At 42.1% G+C, this 21,234-nt stretch overlaps 1 protein-coding gene across 3 annotated transcripts; it reads right to left on the bottom strand.

The window, feature by feature from the left end:
- Positions 1-1,747: 1,747 nt before the first annotated feature.
- Positions 1,748-19,914, bottom strand: c9orf72 (C9orf72-SMCR8 complex subunit). Of its 3 annotated transcripts, XM_031788046.1 has the most exons (11): positions 19,148-19,497; positions 18,894-19,026; positions 10,107-10,563; positions 9,849-9,944; positions 5,968-6,032; positions 5,152-5,224; positions 4,741-4,857; positions 4,182-4,417; positions 3,930-3,987; positions 3,698-3,807; positions 1,748-3,582 (listed from the first exon to the last, which is right to left on the bottom strand). In XM_031788046.1, the coding sequence occupies exons 2-11, from the start codon at positions 18,935-18,937 to the stop codon at positions 3,396-3,398; spliced, it is 1,443 nt and encodes a 480-aa protein (XP_031643906.1). In that variant the 5' UTR covers positions 18,938-19,026; positions 19,148-19,497; the 3' UTR covers positions 1,748-3,395. The 3 variants fall into 3 exon arrangements, with proteins under 3 accessions (XP_031643906.1, XP_020356911.1, XP_031643907.1); XM_020501322.2 differs by lacking the exons at positions 18,894-19,026; positions 19,148-19,497 and adding an exon at positions 19,539-19,914; XM_031788047.1 differs by lacking the exon at positions 18,894-19,026.
- Between the last annotated feature and the right edge of the window lie 1,320 nt (positions 19,915-21,234).

Raw genomic sequence — 21,234 nt, 5'->3', positions numbered from 1 at the left:
GGGGGGATTTAAAGATGCAACAACTATCATGGGTTGCTAATATGATTAGGATAATGCCTTTGGCTGCTAGACAATGAAATAAAGTTGAAATTAAACCAATAGAACAGGGGAACGCAAAACAATAATTTCCTCCACGTTTCTATGGTGGGATTTTGGCTATAGGCTATTTTGAATCTAGTTGATGATCCCTGATCTAATGCGTTTATGTATGAACTTTGAACTTTACCCACTTCTCCAGGCACCCCTACTCTTACAATAAGTGCCATGGGATTTTGAATGACCACAGTCAGGACACCTGTTTTAACGTCCCATCTGAAAGACGGCACCCTAAGCAAGGCAATGTCCTCAAATGTAATCAAAGTTTGAAATGGTTGTTTTAGTCAAATATTACATATGTTTAGGCTTCTTGCGGTCAATCTGGCCCCCCAGCTATCTGATCAAGAAAAAATTGTCCCGCGGCTGAATCTAGTTGATGAACCCTGATCTAATACGATTATGTATGAAATGTTTGATCTTACAATCAATGTCTTTTTACATTGTCTTATGTAATGTACTGTTTACAGCACATTTGGAAAGTATTCAGACCCCTTGACCTTTTTCACATTTTGTTAAATTATAGCCTTGTTCTAAAATTTGATTAAATTAATGTTTTTCCTCAATCTACACACAATACCCCCTAATAAGTGAAACAGGTTAAACATTTTTGCAAATGTATTAAAAATAAAAAGGATGCCTTATTTACATAAGTAAAATCATTTAGACATCGTTTCTATGCACATTCTGTAAGACCAGTAAATGTGTAAACTAATTTTAGTAAATATGCATACCATTTTGTATTGACACATTTATTTATCATCATCATGGATGCATTGACAAATGTTAGAATAACATTTGAACACTGCATCAGCATGAAGGCCAGTGGGGTGAACAATATTAAGGTTTCATTGGCATACACCATAAACCACATCTGCCAATGAATGTTTGTGAGAAAATAAGTTAAGGCCACCTGAGTCAAAGTTGATGAGTCAAAGATGCTATACGATAAAACATTAAGATGCATTTAGAATCATGTCATCAAATGGCAACTATATGATAACAAGTATGGTTAGACATGATACCGATATGATCTGGTGTATCACAATATACCTCATAAGTTAAGTTAATAATTCATTCTATACACATCAAGACGTACATGTGAAAAACAATTACTAAAAATAACCTGTCTCTTGTCAACAATCAGCATGCATGCTCAGACCTACAGTACATATCCATAATTGCAATGTGCTCAAATTCAAGACTACAGACCATATCCCATGCAAATGGTTCATTATAACAAAACCAGAGGGTGTGTTGACCATACGTGCATCAGATGAAGTTGTCCCTCTTGTAATTATCATTTTGCCAACCTAAAGCTCTACAATTGGCTACCATGTAAGCGTGAAGTATTGGCACTGAAAAGGGCAATTATGGTTCTTAACCTAGACATGGCTGTTCTAGTCTGTCAGTCAACAGAAAGACTACATTAACTCTAGATTTCCTACATATAATTAAACATGTTGTACAATCAGTGTGCTAACATTGATATGAAAGGTATCCAAACATTCAAGTTTCATAAATAAAGAAGTCCCGCCAAGTGCTCGTTGTACCACACAGACACTGAAGACACCAGACTCACGCTTTCAATAAGACATTGAGTGTTTGGACTTTTAAATGGGACAGAGATCCTCCAAAAATTCAACATCTGAAATGTGGACCTTTGGAAATTCTGTATTGTTTTTGCACATTTCAAACACTGTTTAGTGGACAGAAAATCTCTCCCTAATAAAAGGCAGCTTTTGGACAAATCACATGTAAATGTCTTAACTATCACATCTTGAAATGGGTAAGTTTTATTAGTTGTATGTACAGGATACGCATGGTATACGTCAAGGTTATTATAGTTTTGGAATTTAATGTTATTTCTATTGTTTTTCATTTGAAATTCAGTTTGTTAGATCAGACTTGGTTTACTAGTTTTTCTTTAGTTTGTTTGATAAAAACAGGAGCCATTTGTGTTGTGGGTCTATAGTTAGTTGGGGGGGGGGGGGGTGTCACTTCTCCATATTGAAATAGTACATTTTCTTCTTAACAAGTAAACTTAATTGGCTGATCCCACCCGATGACCCGGCTATCATGACTCCAACCGGTTCATCAAGAGGGATCAAGTCTATGGCCCAGGACTGAGATTTGGAAACCCTACACTAGAGGACTCCATACAACTCCATGTCCAGGAGATAGGTTTGGTTAGGTTTAAATTATAAATCAATCCTAATGTGACTTGGATTTAAAAGGATAAACACCAAGACTGGTGCAAGAATTATGGTGGAAGGAAACTCTTGCCCATGTTAACACAAATCCAATGCTTTTTTAAATTTAGTAGCAGATATAAGAATCAAGTACCTTTACCTGACAGAAAGGAAAAAACAAATGAAGTCATGGCACATTTGACATGTTATGTTTATGTAATATTAAACATGTATCACTGACTAAGCCCTTCAAATAGGTTAATAAAAATGGCTGCAACAGCAAAAACATAAGCAACACATTCACAAATCTATCAGTTCAAAGCCAGCCAGCTTGTGTGTGTTTCTGCTCCACCAAACAAGATTCTGGTTCATCTTCAAGAAGACTGCGTTCCAGAGAGGTGGTCGTTCGGTTTCTCAAGCCTGATGACAGTTGCCCACGGACAAAGAATATTCTCTCCACGAACTCTTGGGATGCAGGGGCAACAACCAGATCCAGTGCCACAGCTTAGGATAAACAGCCATCCTTGCTAGAGGTGACTTTCTCACTCTCTCCCCCAGTAGTAGTAGATTGCAAGTGAGAAGGCACAGCACCACATCAGACAGCAACTGGCTCCCAGTCTGAAGTTTGTCGTTGTAGATTGTGAACGGCTCCAACTTTACAAGCTGTTCTAGCTTAGCCCAGTCCGGCTCTGCGCTTGCCCTCAGATTTCTTCCCTGTTAGCTAGTGATAGCAATGCACAAACTAAGCCGATTTGAAACGTCAGCATTTACTGGCAGTACTTAACCACCATATTCAGAAGCTCAAAAACCCCATTAGAAAAAAAGGTTACATCGTATTAGATTTGTTTAGAAGGGGAAATAAACAAATAATTTATGATGGCTTCCATTTTAGTTCGTTTTGCAGTAAATTATACGTTTCAGCATATGTTATTATTTGTTTACTATATTGTTTTTACAATTTTAGGTTTTATTTTAGTTTACTATAATAACCTTGGTATACACCGTCCAATGAAATGCTTACTTGCAGGTTCCTTATTGACAATGCTACAATAATAAGAAATAATTAAAGATAAGAAACAAACATAAGTCATGAGGATAAGAGTAAAAGAGTCAAAAACTCATGAGCACGTCTCGCTCCTGTACACTGGTGTAGAATGGCTTCCCAAATACAAAGGAGTGTAGTCCAGCCCTCAGCTTCTCAGCAAAAGCCATGACAATATTCAGGTCGCCTTCCACCATCAGGTCGAGGTCTGTCTTCAAGCTGCGCAAGGAGCGGAAAGGCTTCTTTCCCTTTTGCCTGAGGGTGGGGAATTCAAACATAAAAAAGTTGTATTACACGGTGTCCTGCTGTGCTGAGACAAAAGTCCTATTGAAACCAATTACATCTGCTTCCATAGCAGGAGGTAACTTACGTTTCATCTTCAATATATTTGAGTAGCGCGAGAGCCTTCCTGTGAAGGATCAGCAAGAACTGGGCTAAGTAAGTACTTCGCAGATTGAGGCCTGGCTTCAGCATGAACACCTGGGAACAACACCGAGAATCAATTATTATTGTTGGCCCTGATAAGCCAACAAAAGGGCGACATGAGGAGACCATTTTTCAGCACCACAAATATTGTTGCTTCCTTATTTCTGGTGTCTTACCTCATCTATAAATAACTTCACCAGAGTGTCTTTATGCATAACATCCTGAAAAATATTTCTGAGAAAAGAGTGGAGCTTTTAGTGGTCACAAAAACAGAATTAACATCCACATCTTTCATGAACGTTAATGTAAACAAGACATACAAATTTGATACATATGAAATAAATCAATCAATGTTGTTAAGGCATCTAAATAAACACAGGCAATTCCAATTTAATTGGAATAACAGACCAGGAGAGAAGAAAGCATACAGATTGGGGGTGAAGGACTCATCATTGTGAATGACAGCGTCGGGGGCGATGTCATCCTCGCTGGCTGCCTTCCAGAGTGTGCTGAGCTCCGAGCGCATGTAGAGGCGCTGGTTGTACGTGTGCTCATGGCAGGGTGGCATCTGCTTCACCGTGTTGATGTCCACGTCGATGTGCGTGGTCGGGTAGGGCGAGTACAGCACCTGGCGGAAGGGCAAGACAAAGCTGCCCGTGGAGTCCTTGGTTTGGAGAAAGGAGGGGGAGAGTAATGAGGGGGATCACAATGCCAAACTGGCAGTCTGTTAAGCTATGGCCTTTTGTTCATTTGAGGCCTTGGTTTGAAATAAAATACTTACTTTGCATGACTATTAATTTTCATGCACTTACAATGGGATAATCAAGATGTGAGAAAACAAAATTAAGTAACCCTCATTGAACACATTGGACCGAAGATTGTTTTTAGTGCGTTAGTGCTAAAAAAAATATATACAACAATTGCCTGCACATCCACTGGCTCTCCAGGACCAGCATTAGAGAACTGTAATTTAGAGTGGCGTGGTACCTTGAGGAGGCCTTGTACAAACAGTCCTGTGTCGTACTTGAAAGAGGAGTCAGCTTTACAGAGCCGAGAGCACTTCCTCTCAGCAGGGGTGAGGAAAAGGCTCAGTGTTCGCACTATCTAGAGCACAAGAAAACACAAATATCAATGTGGAATACCTCACAACACATCCGCATTTTAGTGAGGGAGAAAGGATTTGGATGGGAGTGTGGGTGTGTGCGCGTGTTAACCTGTAATGTCAGATTTTGTATGCTGCAATTTTTTTGTAGATACACAATAACATATGCAGACATGCCTGTGTATATAAAAATGTTATACAACTACTGTGTGCATGAGTGTGAATGCATATGCTGATACATGCATACATTGGCTACTGTATGTGTTAAGCACAGAGTATTGGCAGCCTGTCAGTACCTTGTTGACTTTGTCTGGGTTGCTTCCGACCACCATGGAGCAGCCACACGTTTGGAGATGAGAACTGATGGCCCTGAGAGACGGAGGCAATTTCATTTGTGTGTATTTTTTAAAATTAATGACAAGGAATAGTCACTTGATATTAATTTAGCATAATGAGAACATGAGCAACATTAAAATGTATTAAAATGTGTCCACGTGTTTGTCATAAAAACATTACTTTAATATAAGTCTCTAAAGTGACATAAGTGTTTCCTGACTACTGCAAGAACACTTAAAAGCTGAGTAAAGAAATTATGACTTGCAGTGTATTTGTCATCTCCACAGGCAGTTAAGATAATGATGTTTAGACAGATTTGTCAAGGGGTGCATAACTGCATTCCGCTGATAACTACAATCTCATCACAAATATAGTGTGCAAGGTAAGCAATGTGTACCTAATGGACCTGCCCAGTTTGGATAAAAAAGGAGAGAAAAGCTGTTAACCTGAAGGAGAGTAAAACATTTTTTTTAAACCCTGTGACTATCCCACAAAAAGAAAAGCAGGGGCACTCAAGGTTGTTTCTTGAGAATGTGCAGGGTTTTCCACTTGTTGGCAACATTAGTTAATAGAGATTACTTATCAGTCTCAGAGCTCAATTTAGTCAACACTGCATTGCAGTATTTATACTTTTCCTATGGTTAAATAGTCACAGAATGGTTCTGGGTACTGTAAAAAAAAATATATAATAATATTAAAAAACAGGTAGACAACTTACAGGCAGATGCTTCCAATTTTCAGAATGAAGCAGATAAACCTGCAATAAAAGTGCTTACTTATGCAGGAAATCTTCATGGCAGCTGTCTCCAATGTCGTCATCATTTAGGATGGTGTCCTTGATCTAACACAGTTGGAACAAACAAGAGTTCTTTGGTGAAATAGTCCTCAATATGAACGACAAGATAAAAAATGTTTGCCTACTGTAAATGTGGTGAGACAGAGAGTAGTTATTGCCCGAATTTGAGTAGTCTAATCCTCAAATTATTGTGGAATTGTGTGTGACTTTGCACATCTCATTGATGAACATCAAAAAGATAATTAAAGCTTCAGTGGAGCCTCATTGGTTAGAACCTTCAGCTTTCTTTTCCACAGAAAGGCTTTGAAGTTTTAGTTTCATTTTCAACTGGGGTTTTTGCCTGGTAATGAAAGCTGTGCAAGACTTAACATATCAGTGAAACTAGTTGGATATCATTCTTGGATACCCATGTGATAATGTGACAGTGAACTGCAGGCCTAATAGTCTCCTTCTCATGGACATACAGTGGGGGCAGAAATTATTGACAGCTTTGATAAAGATGAGCAAAAATGACTATTAAAAAAATTATGCTCAAAAAAAGGGGGGGCAATTACACTGCTCAAAAATAAACAAAGGGAACAATAAGATCTGAATGAATTCAATATTTTTATTAAATACTTTTTTCTTTACATAGTTGAATGTGCTGACAAAAAAAAAAAAAAATCACAAAAATGATCAATATAAATCAAATTTATCAACCCATGGAGGTCTGGATTTGGAGTCACACAAAATTAAAGTGGAAAACCACACTAAAGGCTGATCCAACTTTGATGTAATGTCCTTAAAACAAGTCAAAATGAGGCTCAGTAGTGTGTGTGGTCTCCACGTGCCTGTATGACCTCCCTACAACGCCTGGGCATGCTCCTGATGAGGTGGCGGATGGTCTACTGAGGGATCTCCTCCCAGACCTGGACTAAAGCATCCGCCAACTCCTGGACAGTCTGTGGTGGATGGAGCGAGACATGATGTTCCAGATGTGCTCAATTGGATTCAGGTCTGTGGAACGGGCGGGCCAGTCCATAGCATCAATGCCTTCCTCTTGCAGGAACTGCTGACACACTCCAGCCACATGAGGTCTAGCATGGTCTTGCATTGGGAGGAACCCAGGGCCAACCGCACCAGCATATGGTCTCATAAGGGGTCTGAGGATCTCATCCCGGTACCTAATGGCAGTCAGGCTACCTCTGGCGAGCACATGGAGGGCTGTGCAGCCCCCCAAAGAAATGCCACCCCACACCATGACTGACCCACCGCCAAACCGGTCATGCTGGAGGATGTTGCAGGCAGCAGAACGTTCTCCACGGCGTCTCCAGACTGTCACATGTGCTCAGTGTGAACCTGCTTTCATCTGTGAAGAGCACAGGGCACCAGTGGCAAATTTGCTAATCTTGGTGTTCTCTGGAAAATGCCAAACGTCCTGCACGGTGTTGGGCTGTAAGCACAACCCCCACCTGTGGACGTCGGGCCATCATACCACCCTCATGGAGTCTGTTTCTGACCGTTTGAGCAAACACATGCACATTTGTGGCCTGCTGGAGGTCATTTTGCAGGGCTCTGGCAGTGCTCCTCCTGCTCCTCCTTGTACAATGGCGGAGGTAGCGGTCCTGCTGCTGGGTTGTTGCCCTCCTACAGCCTCCTCCACATCTCCTGATGTACTGGCCTGTCTCCTGGTAGCGCCGCCATGCTCTGGACACTACGCTGACAGACACAGCAAACCTTCTTGCCACAGCTCGCATTGATGTTCCATCCTGGATGAGCTGCACTACCTGAGCCACTTGTGTGGGTTGTAGACTCCGTCTCATGCTACCACTAGAGTGAAAGCACCGCCAGCATTCAAAAGTGACCAAAACATCAGCCAGGAATCATAGGACCTGAGAAGTGGTCTGTAGTCACCACCTGCAGAACCACTCCTTTATTGGGGGTGTCTTGCTAATTGCCTATAATTTACACCTGTTGTCTATCCCATTTGCACAACAGCATGTGAAATTAATTGTCAATCAGTGTTGCTTCCTAAGTGGACAGTTTGATTTCACAGAAGTGTGATTGACTTGGAGTTACATTGTGTTGTTTTAAGTGTTCCCTTTATTTTTTTGAGCAGTGTATATTATACTAACATAATTGCTCAGAGAAGAGATTTTGTTTTACAAGTAATAATCTTTTTCAAAAAGGTAGGGGTAAAAATGATTGACACCCGTTTTCAATACCTCACCTTGCGAGGATAACAGCATGGAGCCTTTTTCTAAAATGTTTTATGAGTTGGAGAACACAATTGTGAGGGATCTTAGACCATTCCTCCATACAGAATTCTTCCAGATCCTTAATATCCTTCGTCCATGCGTATGAACTACCTTCTTCAATTAAAAACATGGGGTTTTCAAGACCTGAGATAACTATAGTTAACTATGCTTTGTGGAAAGTAACTTTTTCCAGGGGAACAACTACTTGATTATAGATCCCAAAAAATAACTACTTTTTAAAACTATTTGAATATGCATCTCAGAAAGTATTACTTTTTTAAACTATTTGAATACAGATTGAGAAAACTACTACTTGATATAACTACTTGGAGATTGGGTGGTGGCTGTTTTAATCTGGCTTTGGCCAGATCAGTTTTTAGGTCTGGAGCGGCAAGAGCTGCCGTAATGGCAAGAGCTGCCGGAGCGTAGTGGTTAGAGTGTTGGGCCAGTAACCGAAAAGTTGCTGGATCGAATCCCCGAGTTGACGAGGTATGTCTGTCGTTCTGCCCCTGAACAAGGCAGTTAACCCACTGTTCCTAGGCAGTCATTGAAAATAAGAATTTGTTCTTAACTGACTTGCCTAGTTAAATAAAGGTAAAAAAAGAAATGTAAAAAAAGCTGACATGCAGGGCCCTCCAACACTGGGAAGGATATCAAACCCACACTGGACAGGAACCTACCGGATGTTACTTGGCTGTAGACCTGACCCAAGTAAGGACAATACTGTTGGATTTCTGTTGTCTTTTGTTGGATACGCCGGTAAACAGCTTAGATGTCCAGTAGCAGATAGGGGCCGGAAGACCTGTGTAGAAAGGCTCAAAGACGAGCTAGGTTTTGGTTTGGTTGTAATTGCTACCCAGCGCTATTGACGCATTCTGTTGTTTCGTTCCCTGAATAAAAGTCCTGGGTCATTTCCCTGGAGAAAGGTCAATTTTGGTCTACGCTTGTGTTATTTCACACTCATCAGTTGTTAGCCAGCCCCCCTGCCCAGGTCTGATTGAAAACCTGTTGAAGAGGACAGTCCAGTCCATTAACCCAGATGTAGGATATCAAGGATCTGGAAGGAGAAATAGTCTAAGATCCATCCAAATCAAATCAAATTTATTTATATAGCCCTTCGTACATCAGCTGATATCTCAAAGTGCTGTACAGAAACCCAGCCTAAAACCCCAAACAGCAAGCAATGCAGGTGTAGAAGCACGGTGGCTAGGAAAAACTCCCTAGAAAGGCCAATACCTAGGAAGAAACCTAGAGAGGAACCAGGCTATGTGGATGTGAATGTGTTCTCCAACTCAAAGCATTTTATAAAAAGGCTCAGTGCCGTTATCCTTGTAAGGTGAGGTATTGAAGACAGGGGTGTCAATAGTTCAAAATCTCAGAAATTGTATTAGTAAAAAAAATATTTCCCTTTTTTTTGAGCATACAATATAGTATACAGTATTTGAATTATTCATTTTATTCAGTAATTTTTGCTAATCTTCATCAATGTTGTCAATTTCAGACCCCACTAACTGTTAAAAGCAAAGTTGCAACATAAATGGGTCTGCAGAGTATAATGAGCTTTACTATATTTTTTGCACGATGAAAGTGTTGCCAAATATGCACGATGGCTTCTGATACTCACATCTATGTCCTCTGGGACACTGTGTGTCTTCATGGAGGACAGCAGCTCCATGATGGGGACAATCTCTGATGTCAGCACAGAAATTATGTTGTAGCCCTGTATGTCAATGACAAATACCGGCATGGCAGGCTAGGTGATTCAGGTGATAGTACTGGGCTATAATGATAAATCAATTTCCCTAGTGATGGATTGAGAAACACTGCCTTAAGGGGGTGGCCTAGTAGGGGATAGACTTGGAACTTAAATCTGAACACTTACTTTCTGCATCCAGATGCGTCCCTTGCGGATTATGTGTTTGAGCCTCTCCACACAGACAGTGTGCAGGGGCAGGTAGAAGGCCAGCTCTGTCTGTGGAAGAATAATGGACAGGGCACACGTGTTCTTGTCACCCTTCAGCTCGCCGTCAAAGATCAGCGAGACAATGATGACGCCCTTCTCAGCTAGGACAAAGAACTTGACGTCCACCGCTCCACACTCGGCGCTGCGCAGAATCTCCCCGTTCAGCGTGTGATTGGCCAGGAAGGTGACTTCACCGTCACTCAGCAACAGCGGCTGCTCACACCTGGGAGCCCAGATGTGGCGCACTCGCGGGCCTAGGATGTTGTCCCAGTAGGCAAAGGTGGCGGCGAGGAGAGGGCATTCTCCTTCGACAGTCACCTCTGTCTTAGCCACTGCGGGCGACTGAGGTGGGCCAGAAGACATGTTGTTACTGTACCTGGGGGTGGGTTGGAAGACCAGAAAGGTGGAACGTAGATCACGCCTGGCTGGTAGAATTATACATCTATTTATTGTTCAAGCTATCTTATAGGAAGAGAAAATAGATGTCATACAAAGAATCCATCCCACAAACTAACAATATTGAACTCTTGCACCTTCATAAATACAAATCTCCATCCAGCAAGTTTAGTCTCATAGCGTATAAGTCCACACAAGACATAATACCTTTTAACTATCTAAAATATTAAACAAATTGGTCTGTATTTTCCAGTGTTGTGTTCGGGAGCAAATCGAGTCGGAGTCAAGACCATGATTGTAATTGTCAAATCACCATAATAAGAGTTCAAAATGTCCAGTATTTCTGTGTTCATATGGATTCTATATAGTGAAACAATGCATGCTGAGGGAAAATAGAGCCACTCTATGAATTATTATTAACCCAAACACAGCAGGGAACAATAATTATAATTACTTTCAATGATGTTCTGATTTAATCTCTTTAGTTTTGTTGGAAAGGTTTAACACTAAAGAGAAAAAAACATATCCAATAAGGATTTTTCTGTGCTGGTCTCTGGGGAGATACATCTAGCTATCCAAGTCAGCCATTGGCTAAGCCATCAGAAGCTAGATAAAAGGCATCTGCCATTCAAATCAAATCTTTTGTCACATATGCCAAATACAACAGGTGTAGACCTTAAGTGAAATGCTCAACTGTATTAGCTAATTTTTTTGGGAGTGACAGTGGAATCAACCAATCACATTTTGACTTAATAAGTGGGACCGTTTTTACAAAAACATACAGAAACTTCTGCCTTCTTGAAGGCCAATAGGTCATTGGGCAATAGCGAGCATCAGTTTTTACAAGGTCTAGCTAGCTAGTTTGCAGCGGCTGCAGCAGGTGTTATCAAAGAGGATGTTGTTGCTAATTTGTTAATTTCTTTTTGAAAGCTAAGTTTCAAATGATCATCATCTGGTGAGTGGAACTGGATTTTTTTTACTGCAGCATGCTTGCAGTTAGACATCTATTTGAAAATACCTTGTGTGCATGTGAAACATTGTTGCAGTTGAAGTGGAACGGACAGCATTTTAGCAATATGAAACCTTACTCAAATCTGTTCATATACACCCCCAGAAAGAAGGACACTTTAAAATGGTCTGACAAGCGACCACTTAGTCATTTTCATAAATTCCTAGAATGTTTGGGAAGGCATTTGTGAAAATTCTATAGCAATATAGAGTGGGAAAGTGGCCGTGCATTTGGACAATTAAGACACTGCAGCAAATAATACCGAATAAAAACACTCAGACCGGTGCGCTGTAGCCAATCAGAGTGACAGTAGACCATTACAAACAAGCCATGTGCCACCCGCGGCTGCCTTCATTCACTTTGAACTGAACTGTGTGTTTACAGGCAGTTGAACAGCGCGACTTTAAATCATTAGAACGCATTCGCCAAAAGCCACAAAATACACCCGAATGGATTTCTGCAAATATGTAAAACACCACAGGAGTCCTCTTACATTTTGGAACTTTACAGTCCTATTGACCAAACAACCATGAAAAGGTACTCTGTCCCTCTGTTATGAGCAAGCCAGAGCAAGATAAGCTCAAATCTAATTAAGGAACATTAGATAAACACTCTCAAACTTTTTCGTCTAGTTGGCCGTCAAAATTGCAACGATAAACCATAGGAAATTGTAACCTACTCTTCCTTCTGTAGCTTGCCTGCCAATGCATGCTTGTCCCAAACAACCACCCAAGCTAACTGGCTAAAGTTGGCTAGCTTGCTACTCCCAGACACAAATGAGAACACCTCACCTCTGACCATTTTACTCGGCGCAGTAGAGCTGGTTAGGCTGCTTACATGTCATCTACAGCGTTCTTGACTAACTATAACCCCTCCCCCCCCTACGTTTACTGATATCGGTCATATTCAGCAGGTGTTCCGCGTTCGTAAATTCATCAGTTCTGCGCTCTGGCACACAGACGAGAGTGCTCCGTAATCGAAGTAGACAGGTTTCAAGCAGAAATTTGCTTCCTGCAACACTAACTCAAAAAAGTTCTGGGACACTGTAAAGGCCATGAAGAATAAGTACACCTCCTCCCAGCTGCCCACTGCACTGAAGATAGGAAACACTGTCACCACTGATAAATCCACTATAATTGAGAATTTCAATAAGCATTTTTCTACGGCTGGCCATGCTTTCCACCTGGCTACTCCTACCCCGGTCAACAGCACTGCACCCCCCACAGCAACTTCCCCAAGCCTTCCCCATTTCTCCTTCTCCCAAATCCAGTCAGCTGATGTTCTGAAAGAGCTGCAAAATCTGGACCCCTACAAATCAGCCGGGCTAGACAATCTGGACCCTTTCTTTCTAAAATTAACTGCCGAAATTGTTGCCACCCCTATTACTAGCCTGTTCAACCTCTCTTTCGTGTCGTCTGAGATTCCCAAAAATTGGAAAGCAGCTGCGGTCATCCCCCTCTTCAAAGGGGGGGGACACTCTTGACCCAAACTGCTACAGGCCTATTTCTATCCTAACCTGCCTTTCTAAGGTCTTCGAAAGCCAAGTCAACAAAAAGATTACCGACCATTTCGAATCTCACCATACCTTCTCTGCTATGCAATCTGGTTTCAGAGCTGGTCATGGGTGCACCTCAGCCACGCTCAAGGTCCTAAACGATATCTTAACCCGCCATCGATAAGAAACATTACTGTGCAGCCGTATTCATTGATCTGACCAAGGCTTTCAACTCTGTCAATCACCACATCCTCATCGGCAGACTCGACAGCCTTGGTTTCTCAAATGATTGCCTCTCCTGGTTCATCAACTACTTCTCTGATCGATTTGACACACTGAACTCTGAGGGTCTGCTGTCCGGACCTCTGGAAGTCTCTGGGGGTGCCACAGGGTTAAATTCTTGGACCGACTCTCTTCTCTGTATACATCAATGATGTCGCTCTTGCTGCTGGTGAGTCTCTGATCCACCTCTACCATTCTGTATACTTCTGGCCCTTCTTTGGACACCGTGTTAACAACCCTCCAGGCAAGCTTCAACGCCATACAACTCTCCTTCCGTGGCCTCCAATTGCTCTTAAATACAAGTAAAACTAAATGCATGCTCTTCAACCGATCGCTGCCAGCACCTGCCCGCCTGTCCAACATCACTACTCTGGACAGCTCTGACTTAGAATACGTGGACAACTACAAATACCTAGGTGTCTGGTTAGACTGTAAACTCTCCTTCCAGACCCACATCAAAACATCTCCAATCCAAAGTTAAATCTAGAATTGGCTTCCTATTTCGCAACAAAGCATCCTTCACTCATGCTGCCAAACATACCCTTGTAAAACTGACCATCCTACCAATCCTACTCAACAAATTGGATGCAGTCTATCACAGTGCAATCCGTTTTGTCACCAAAGCCCCATATACTACCCACCATTGTGACCTGTTCACTCTCGTTGGCTGGCCCTCGCTTCATACTAGTCGCCAAACCCACTGGCTCCATGTCATCTACAAGACCCTGCTAGGTAAAGTCCCCCCTTATCTCAGCTCGCTGGTCACCATAGCATCACCCACCTGTAGCACGCGCTCCAGCAGGTATATCTCTCTGGTCACCCCCAAAGCTAATTCCTCCTTTGGCCGCCTCTCCTTCCAGTTCTCTGCTGCCAATGACTGGAACGAACTACAAAAATCTCTGAAACTGGAAACACTTATCTCCCTCACTAGCTTTAAGCACCAACTGTCAGAGCAGCTCACAGATTACTGCACCTGTACATAGCCCACCTATAATTTAGCCCAAACAACTACCTCTTTCCCTACTGTATTTATTTTATTTATTTATTTAGCTCCTTTGCACCCCATTATTTTTTATTTCTACTTTGCACATTCATCCACTGCAAATCTACCATTCCAGTGGTTTACTTGCTATATTGGGTAGCCTAGTGGTTAGAGCGTTGGACTAGTAACCGGAAGGTTGCAAGTTCAAACCCCCGAGCTGACGAGGTACAAATCTGTCGTTCTGCCCCTGAACAGGCAGTTAACCCACTGTTCCTAGGCCGTCATTGAAAATAAGAATTTGTTCTTAACTGACTTGCCTGGTTAAATAAAGGTATTTACATAGCCTTTTTTTGCCTTTACCTCCCTTATCTCACCTCATTTGCTTACATCATATATAGACTTGTTTCTACTGTATTATTGACTGTGTGTTTGTTTTACTCCATGTGTAACTCTGTGTCGTATGTGTCGAACTGCTTTGCTTCATCTTGGCCAGGTCAAAATTGTAAATGAGAACTTGTTCTCAACTTGCCTACCTGGTTATATAAAAGGTGAAATAAAAAAAGAAAATAGCACTGACATCAGCTGATGTAAAAAGGGCTTCCTAAATACATTTGATTCATTGATGTCTATGCCCCTGATGCAAACAGCATGATGACAATTGAGCATCACAAATAGCCTAACCAACACTTCAGACTAAACTTTTTCAATACCTGATTTGCATACCCATTGTTGTCTTAGTTAGCATTTACTGGTAGATATAAATTTAAACATATTTCCTACCCTACCAGCTACCGATGTCATTCTTCTGTGAGCTGCTCCATGCAAAAAAAAACTGTTGAGCACTGCTGATGCCTGCAGATGCCCCATTTGGATCAGTTGGTAGAGCATGGCGCTTATAATGCCAGGGTGGTGGGGACCAGTACAAAAATATATGCACTCACCACTGTAAGTCGCTCTGGATAGAGCGTCTGATAAATGCCTAAAGTGTAAATAAGATTGCGCCGGAGAAGGCGGCTGACGTTTTACATGCTCCTATCCAATGTATTTTTTGTTTGTTTCTTTAACTTATTTTGTACATAATGCTTCCACCGTCTCTTATGACCGAAATTAACTTCTGGACATCAGAACTGCGATTACTCACCACGAACTGGCAGAATCCTTCCCCCCCCGCCCCCCGTTAACGAGTCTGCCGAGAATGACATACTGCTTTCCCGGGAACAGGCCCAGATCCCCGTCATTTGCATGAAGAGAAGGCTGAGAAAAGGGGACCTGGGGGTAGGCTTCTGAGAATTTGTGGGCGATCAAATAAACCCCCACTGCCTTCCATTCTGCTAGCAAACGTGCAAACTTTGGAAAATAAAATGGATAACCTACACGGAAGATTAAACTACTAAAGGGACATTCAAAACTGTAATAGATTATTTCACAGAGTCGTGGCTGAACGACGACATTATCAACATACAGCTGGCTGGTTATACGCTGTATCAGCAGGGTAGAACAGTGGCGTCTGGTAAGACAAGGGGCGGCAGACTATGTATTTTTGTAATTAACAGCTGGTGCAGGATATCTAAGAAAGTCCCAAGGTTTTGCTCACCTGAGATAGAGTATTTCATGATAAGCTGTAGACCACACTATCTACCTAGAGAGTTTACATCTGTACTTTTTATAGCTGTCTACATACCACCACAGACTGAGTCTGGCACGAAGACCGCACTCAATGAGCTGTATTCCACCATAAGCAAACAGGAAAACGCTCACGCAGAGTTGGCGCACCTAGTGGCCGGGGACTTTAATGCAGGGAAACTTAAAGCGGTCTTACCAAAGTTAAGTTCTTGTTATTAACACTTTATTCTAGCTAGCTATTTGTGTAGGTAGCTATCAAGTAAACTAAATGATATGGTGTCAAAGGAAGGCCCTAAAAATTGTCAAAGACTCCAGCCACCCTAGTCATAGACTGTTCTCTCTGCTACCGCAACACAAGCGGTACCGGAGCACCATGTCTAGGTCCAAGAGGCTTCTAAACAGCTTCTACCCCCAACCCATAAGACTCCTGAACATTTAATCAAATGGCTCCCCAGGCTATTTGCATTGCCCCCCCCCCCTCTTTTACACCACTGCTACTCTGTTTATTATCTATGCATAGTCACTTTAATAACTACCTAATGTACATATTACCTCGACTATCCACTGTCCCAGCACATTGACTCTGTACCGGTTTCCCCTTGTATATAGTCTCGCTATTGTTATTTTACTGCTGCTCTTTAATTACTTGTTATTTTTATTTCTTTTAACTGCATTGTTGATTAGGGGCGCATGTGACTGATAAAATGTGATTTGATTTATTCCGCTGAAAGTAGGCTGTGTGTGCGGCGCGCATGTTAATATATTTCACATGGATTGCGAAGGCTACTTTGTGCATGATTTCTCTATTGTAATACATAATTGATATGCCCTATACCGCCACTACATTCCTTTCATACGCATCAGTAGGTACTAAGTAGTGTGTATAAGCAATGTTGACTGTATTTTCAAAATCACGAACCTGTCACACTCTGAAGGACTATTGGTTCACTACTGCGCAAACATTAAGATTTGTTAAGATATTCATGTTTCAAGAAAGGAATATATACAGTACCAGTCAAAAAAGTTGGCACACTTACTCATTCAAGAACCGCATGTGTGGTTCTCATGATGCATGTAGGTGGTGTGATGGTATGGCGGGTGCTTTGCTGGTGACACAGTTGGTGATTGATTTATAATTCAAGGCACACTTACCCAGCATGACTACCACAGCATCCTGCAGCAATACGCTATCCCATTTGGTTTGCGCTTAATGGGACTATCATTTGTTTTTCAACAGGAAAATTACCCAAAACACCTCCAGGCTGTGTAAGGGCTATTTGACCAAGAATGAGAGTGATGAGTGCTGCATCAGATGACCTAGTTAAATAAGATTAAGTAAAAATAAATAAATAAAACCTGGCTTCCACAATCTCCCGACCTCAACCCAATTGAGATGGTTTGGGATGAGTTGGACCGCAGAGTAAAGGAAAAGCAGCCAACAAGTGCTCAGCATGTGGGAACTCCAAGCATTCCAGGTGAAGCTGGTTGAGAGAATACCAAGAGTGTGCAAAGTGTGGCTACTTTGAAGAATCTCAAATATAAATTATATTTTGTTTTGTTTAAAAAAAAAAGTTACTACATGATTCCATGTGTTATTTAATAGTTTTGATGTCTTCACTATTCTACAATGTAGAAAATAAAATGAAGCAGTTTTATTAGCCGACAATGGGACTCGGGAAGAAATTACATCCTCACTGTCTGAGACGAGTACAAATGTATCTGACACAGAGACAATACCGAGACTGGTCTCGAGACCAGACTTTACAACACAAATATTTTCTGTAATTCAGGGCTCATCTGTGAAAGAGACCATAGTTTTAGTATGACTCCCTGATAAAATAAAGGTTCAATAAAATGACATTTTGACAGCTGTCATCACTAGGCGTTATTCAGCACTAATTCCAAAAAGTTTTGGGACACTAAAGTCCATGGAGAATAAGAACACCTCCTCCCAGCTGCCCACAGCAATGAGACTTGGAAACACTGTCACCACTGATAAATCCATGATAAATTGAGAATTTCAATAAGCATTTCTCTAAGGCTGGCCATGCTTTCCACCTAGCTACCCCAACCCCGGCCAACAGCTCTACACTGGCTGCAGGTCATCTATAAGTCTTTGCTAGGTAAAGCTCCACCTTATCTCAGCTCACTGGTCACCATAGCAACACCCACTGCGCTCCTGCAGGTATATTTCACTGGTCATCCCCAAAGCCAACACCCCTTTGGCCGCCTTTCCTTCCAGTTCTCTGCTGCTAATGACTGGAACTAATTGCAAAAATCACTTAAGTTGGAGACTTATCTCCCTTACTAACTTTAAGCGTCAGCTGTCAGAGCAGCTTACCGATGCTGCAGCTGTACACAGCCCATCTGTAAATAGCCCATCCAACCAACTACCTACCTCATCCCCATATTTGTTTTTCTGCTCTTTTGCACACCAGTATTTATACTAGCACATCCTCATCTGCACATCTATCACTCCAGTGTAAATTGCTACATTGTAATTACTTCGTCACTATTGGCCTATTTATTGCCTTACCTCCTTACTTCATTTGCACATACTGTATACAGATTTTTCTATTCTGTAATTGACTGTACGTTTGTTTATCCCATGTGTAACTCTGTGTTTTTGTCGCACTGCTTTGCTTCATCCTGGCTAGGTCACAGTTGTAAATGAAAACTTGTTCTCAACTGGCCTACCTGGTTAAATAAAGGTGAAATAATACCAAATAAATCTGCCTTCTCCCTAGTTTTCAGCCATTAGCTTCGCCCACGACTGGCTCGTGTGAACTACAATCCCGACGCAGTGTTTTAACGTTTAGAAACGTCAATGATCATTGCTTGCGATACGGCTTTCGAAACATATGGCCCTTAACCTACATCCACGAGAATGAATCCTTCAAATAAAAGAGATACACTTACTGTAGCAGTTTTGTACAGATCCATACAGCTATGAGTGCCTCCATCCAACAAAACTACACAGCCAGGTGCATGCTAGATGGCTAACTAGCACAAGTGGTCACCTCTTGACTTGTCTATTTTCTGTAAACAAGCGCTGTAACATGGATATATAGCCTTAGTGGGAACATGAACCATATCAAGGTGTGTATCAATGTAACCTTTGTTTTCTTCTTGCTGATATGAAAGATAAGGTCCTTATACATCCAAAACCTTACCGTGGCGTAAACTACGTCTGTTAATGTTCAGATTGAGTGTCGCGGCTCTTAACCAAACTCCCACATAAGACGTCTTCGTCCAATTAGCTATGTTTAATGGAACTGAGAGTCATGGTCAAAGGCTCGGTTACTGTCTACAAGTGGTCAAGGTTAATGTTTTCTGGGGTTTAAATAATGTGAAACATAAAAGGAGAACTACACATCTTAATACAGAGCCAGTAGCTGACTCATTACTAGTTAGTTAGGCGTATGTATGCATTACAAGCAGTAGCTAGCTAGCGAAGCTGTAACGTTAGTACATATAATGTTGGTAAACGTGCTGTAAATAGAAACTGACATGTCCGAAAACATTTCCAATTATATCTGCATTTAAAAGAGAGGCTATACTCACCAAAGTCTCAATATATTTGGTTTGTAGCTCGCATAAATAGTGTGGTATGACGGCACAAACATATGTTAAAAGTGCACTCTGCCACCTACTGTGCGGGGGTGCAAACGGGGGAACGTTAAGCAGAGAGGAAGAGAAAGGCCCAATTCAGCGGAAAATCTTTCTCCCTCCCATTGTTAGGGCGGAGAGACATGTATCTTGTCAGTATATCCATACTATTTGCTTTAACAGAAAAACACGGAGAAATAGAATCACTTCCTCATTCGTCAACACTACATTATATGTCGTGAAGGCACACTGCCGTCTAGCGAAATATTACGGGTATCTAAGATAGATGATGTAAAACAAATAAATAATATTGAAGGTTGATTCATACACTGAGAAAACCAAACATTAGGAACACCTTCCTAATATTGAGTTGCACCCCCCTCCCTCAGGGCATGGACTCCACAAGGTGTCGAAAGCGTTCTACAGGGATGCTGGCCCATGTTTACTCCAATCTTACCCATAGTTATGTAAAATTGTCTTGATGTTCTTTGGTGGATCATTATTGATACTCGTGGGAAACTGTTGAGCTTGAAAACCCCAGTAGCGTTGCAGTTCTTAACACTAACTGGTGCGCCTGGCTCCTACTACCATACCTCATTCAAAGGCACATAAATCTTTTGTCCTGCCCATTCTCATCTGAAGATGATGCATTCTCAATCGCACTCTACACTTCCCTTTCCCACCTGGACCAAAGGAACACCTATGTGAGAATGCTGTGCATTGACTACAGCTCAGCGTTCAACACCATAGTGCCCACAAAGCTCATCACTAAGCTAAGGAACCTGGGACTTAACACCTCCCTCTGCAACTGGATCCTGACAGGCCGCCCCCAGGTGGTAAGGCTAGGCAACAACACGTCTGTCACGCTGATCCTCAACACTGGGGCCCCTCAGGGGTGTGTATTTAGTCCTCTCCTGTACTCCCTGTTCACCCACGACTGCGTGGCCAAACACGACTCCAACACCATCATTAAGTTTGCTGACGACACAACAGTGGTAGGTCTGATCACCAACAACGATGAGACATCGGGAGGAGGTCAGAGAACTGGCAGTGTGGTGCTAGGACAACAACCTCTCCCTCAATGTGAGTAAGACAAAGGAGCTGATCGTGGACTACAGGAAAAGGCGGGCCCAACAGGCCCCCATTAACATCAATGGGGCTGTAGTGGAGCAGATCGAGAGTTTCAAGTTCCTTGGTGTCTACATCACCAACGAACTATAATGGTCCAAACACACTACGACAGTCGTGAAGAGGGCACGACAAAACCTTTTCCCCCTCAGGAGACTGAAAAGATTTGGCATGGTTCCCCAGATCCTCAAAAAGTTCTACAGCTGCACCATCTAGAGCATCCTGACTGGTTGCATCACCGCCTGGTATGGCAACTGCTCGGCATCTGCCGTAAGGCGCTACAGAGGGTGGTGCATATGGCCCAGTTCATCACTGGGACCAAGCTTCCTGAAATCCAGGACCTATATAATAGGTGGTGTCAGAGGAAAGCCTGTAAAATTGTCAGAGACCCCAGTCACCCAAGTCATAGACTGTTTTCTCTGCTACCGCACGGCCAGTGGTACCAGAGCGCCAAGTTTAGGACCAAAAGGCTCCTTAACAGCATCTACCCCCAAGCCATAAGACTGCTGAACAATTAATCAAA

The sequence above is a fragment of the Oncorhynchus kisutch genome, linkage group LG14, assembly GCF_002021735.2.
Source record: "Oncorhynchus kisutch isolate 150728-3 linkage group LG14, Okis_V2, whole genome shotgun sequence".
Lineage (NCBI taxonomy): Eukaryota > Metazoa > Chordata > Actinopteri > Salmoniformes > Salmonidae > Oncorhynchus > Oncorhynchus kisutch.
This window is presented reverse-complemented; position numbering and strand designations above follow the sequence as displayed.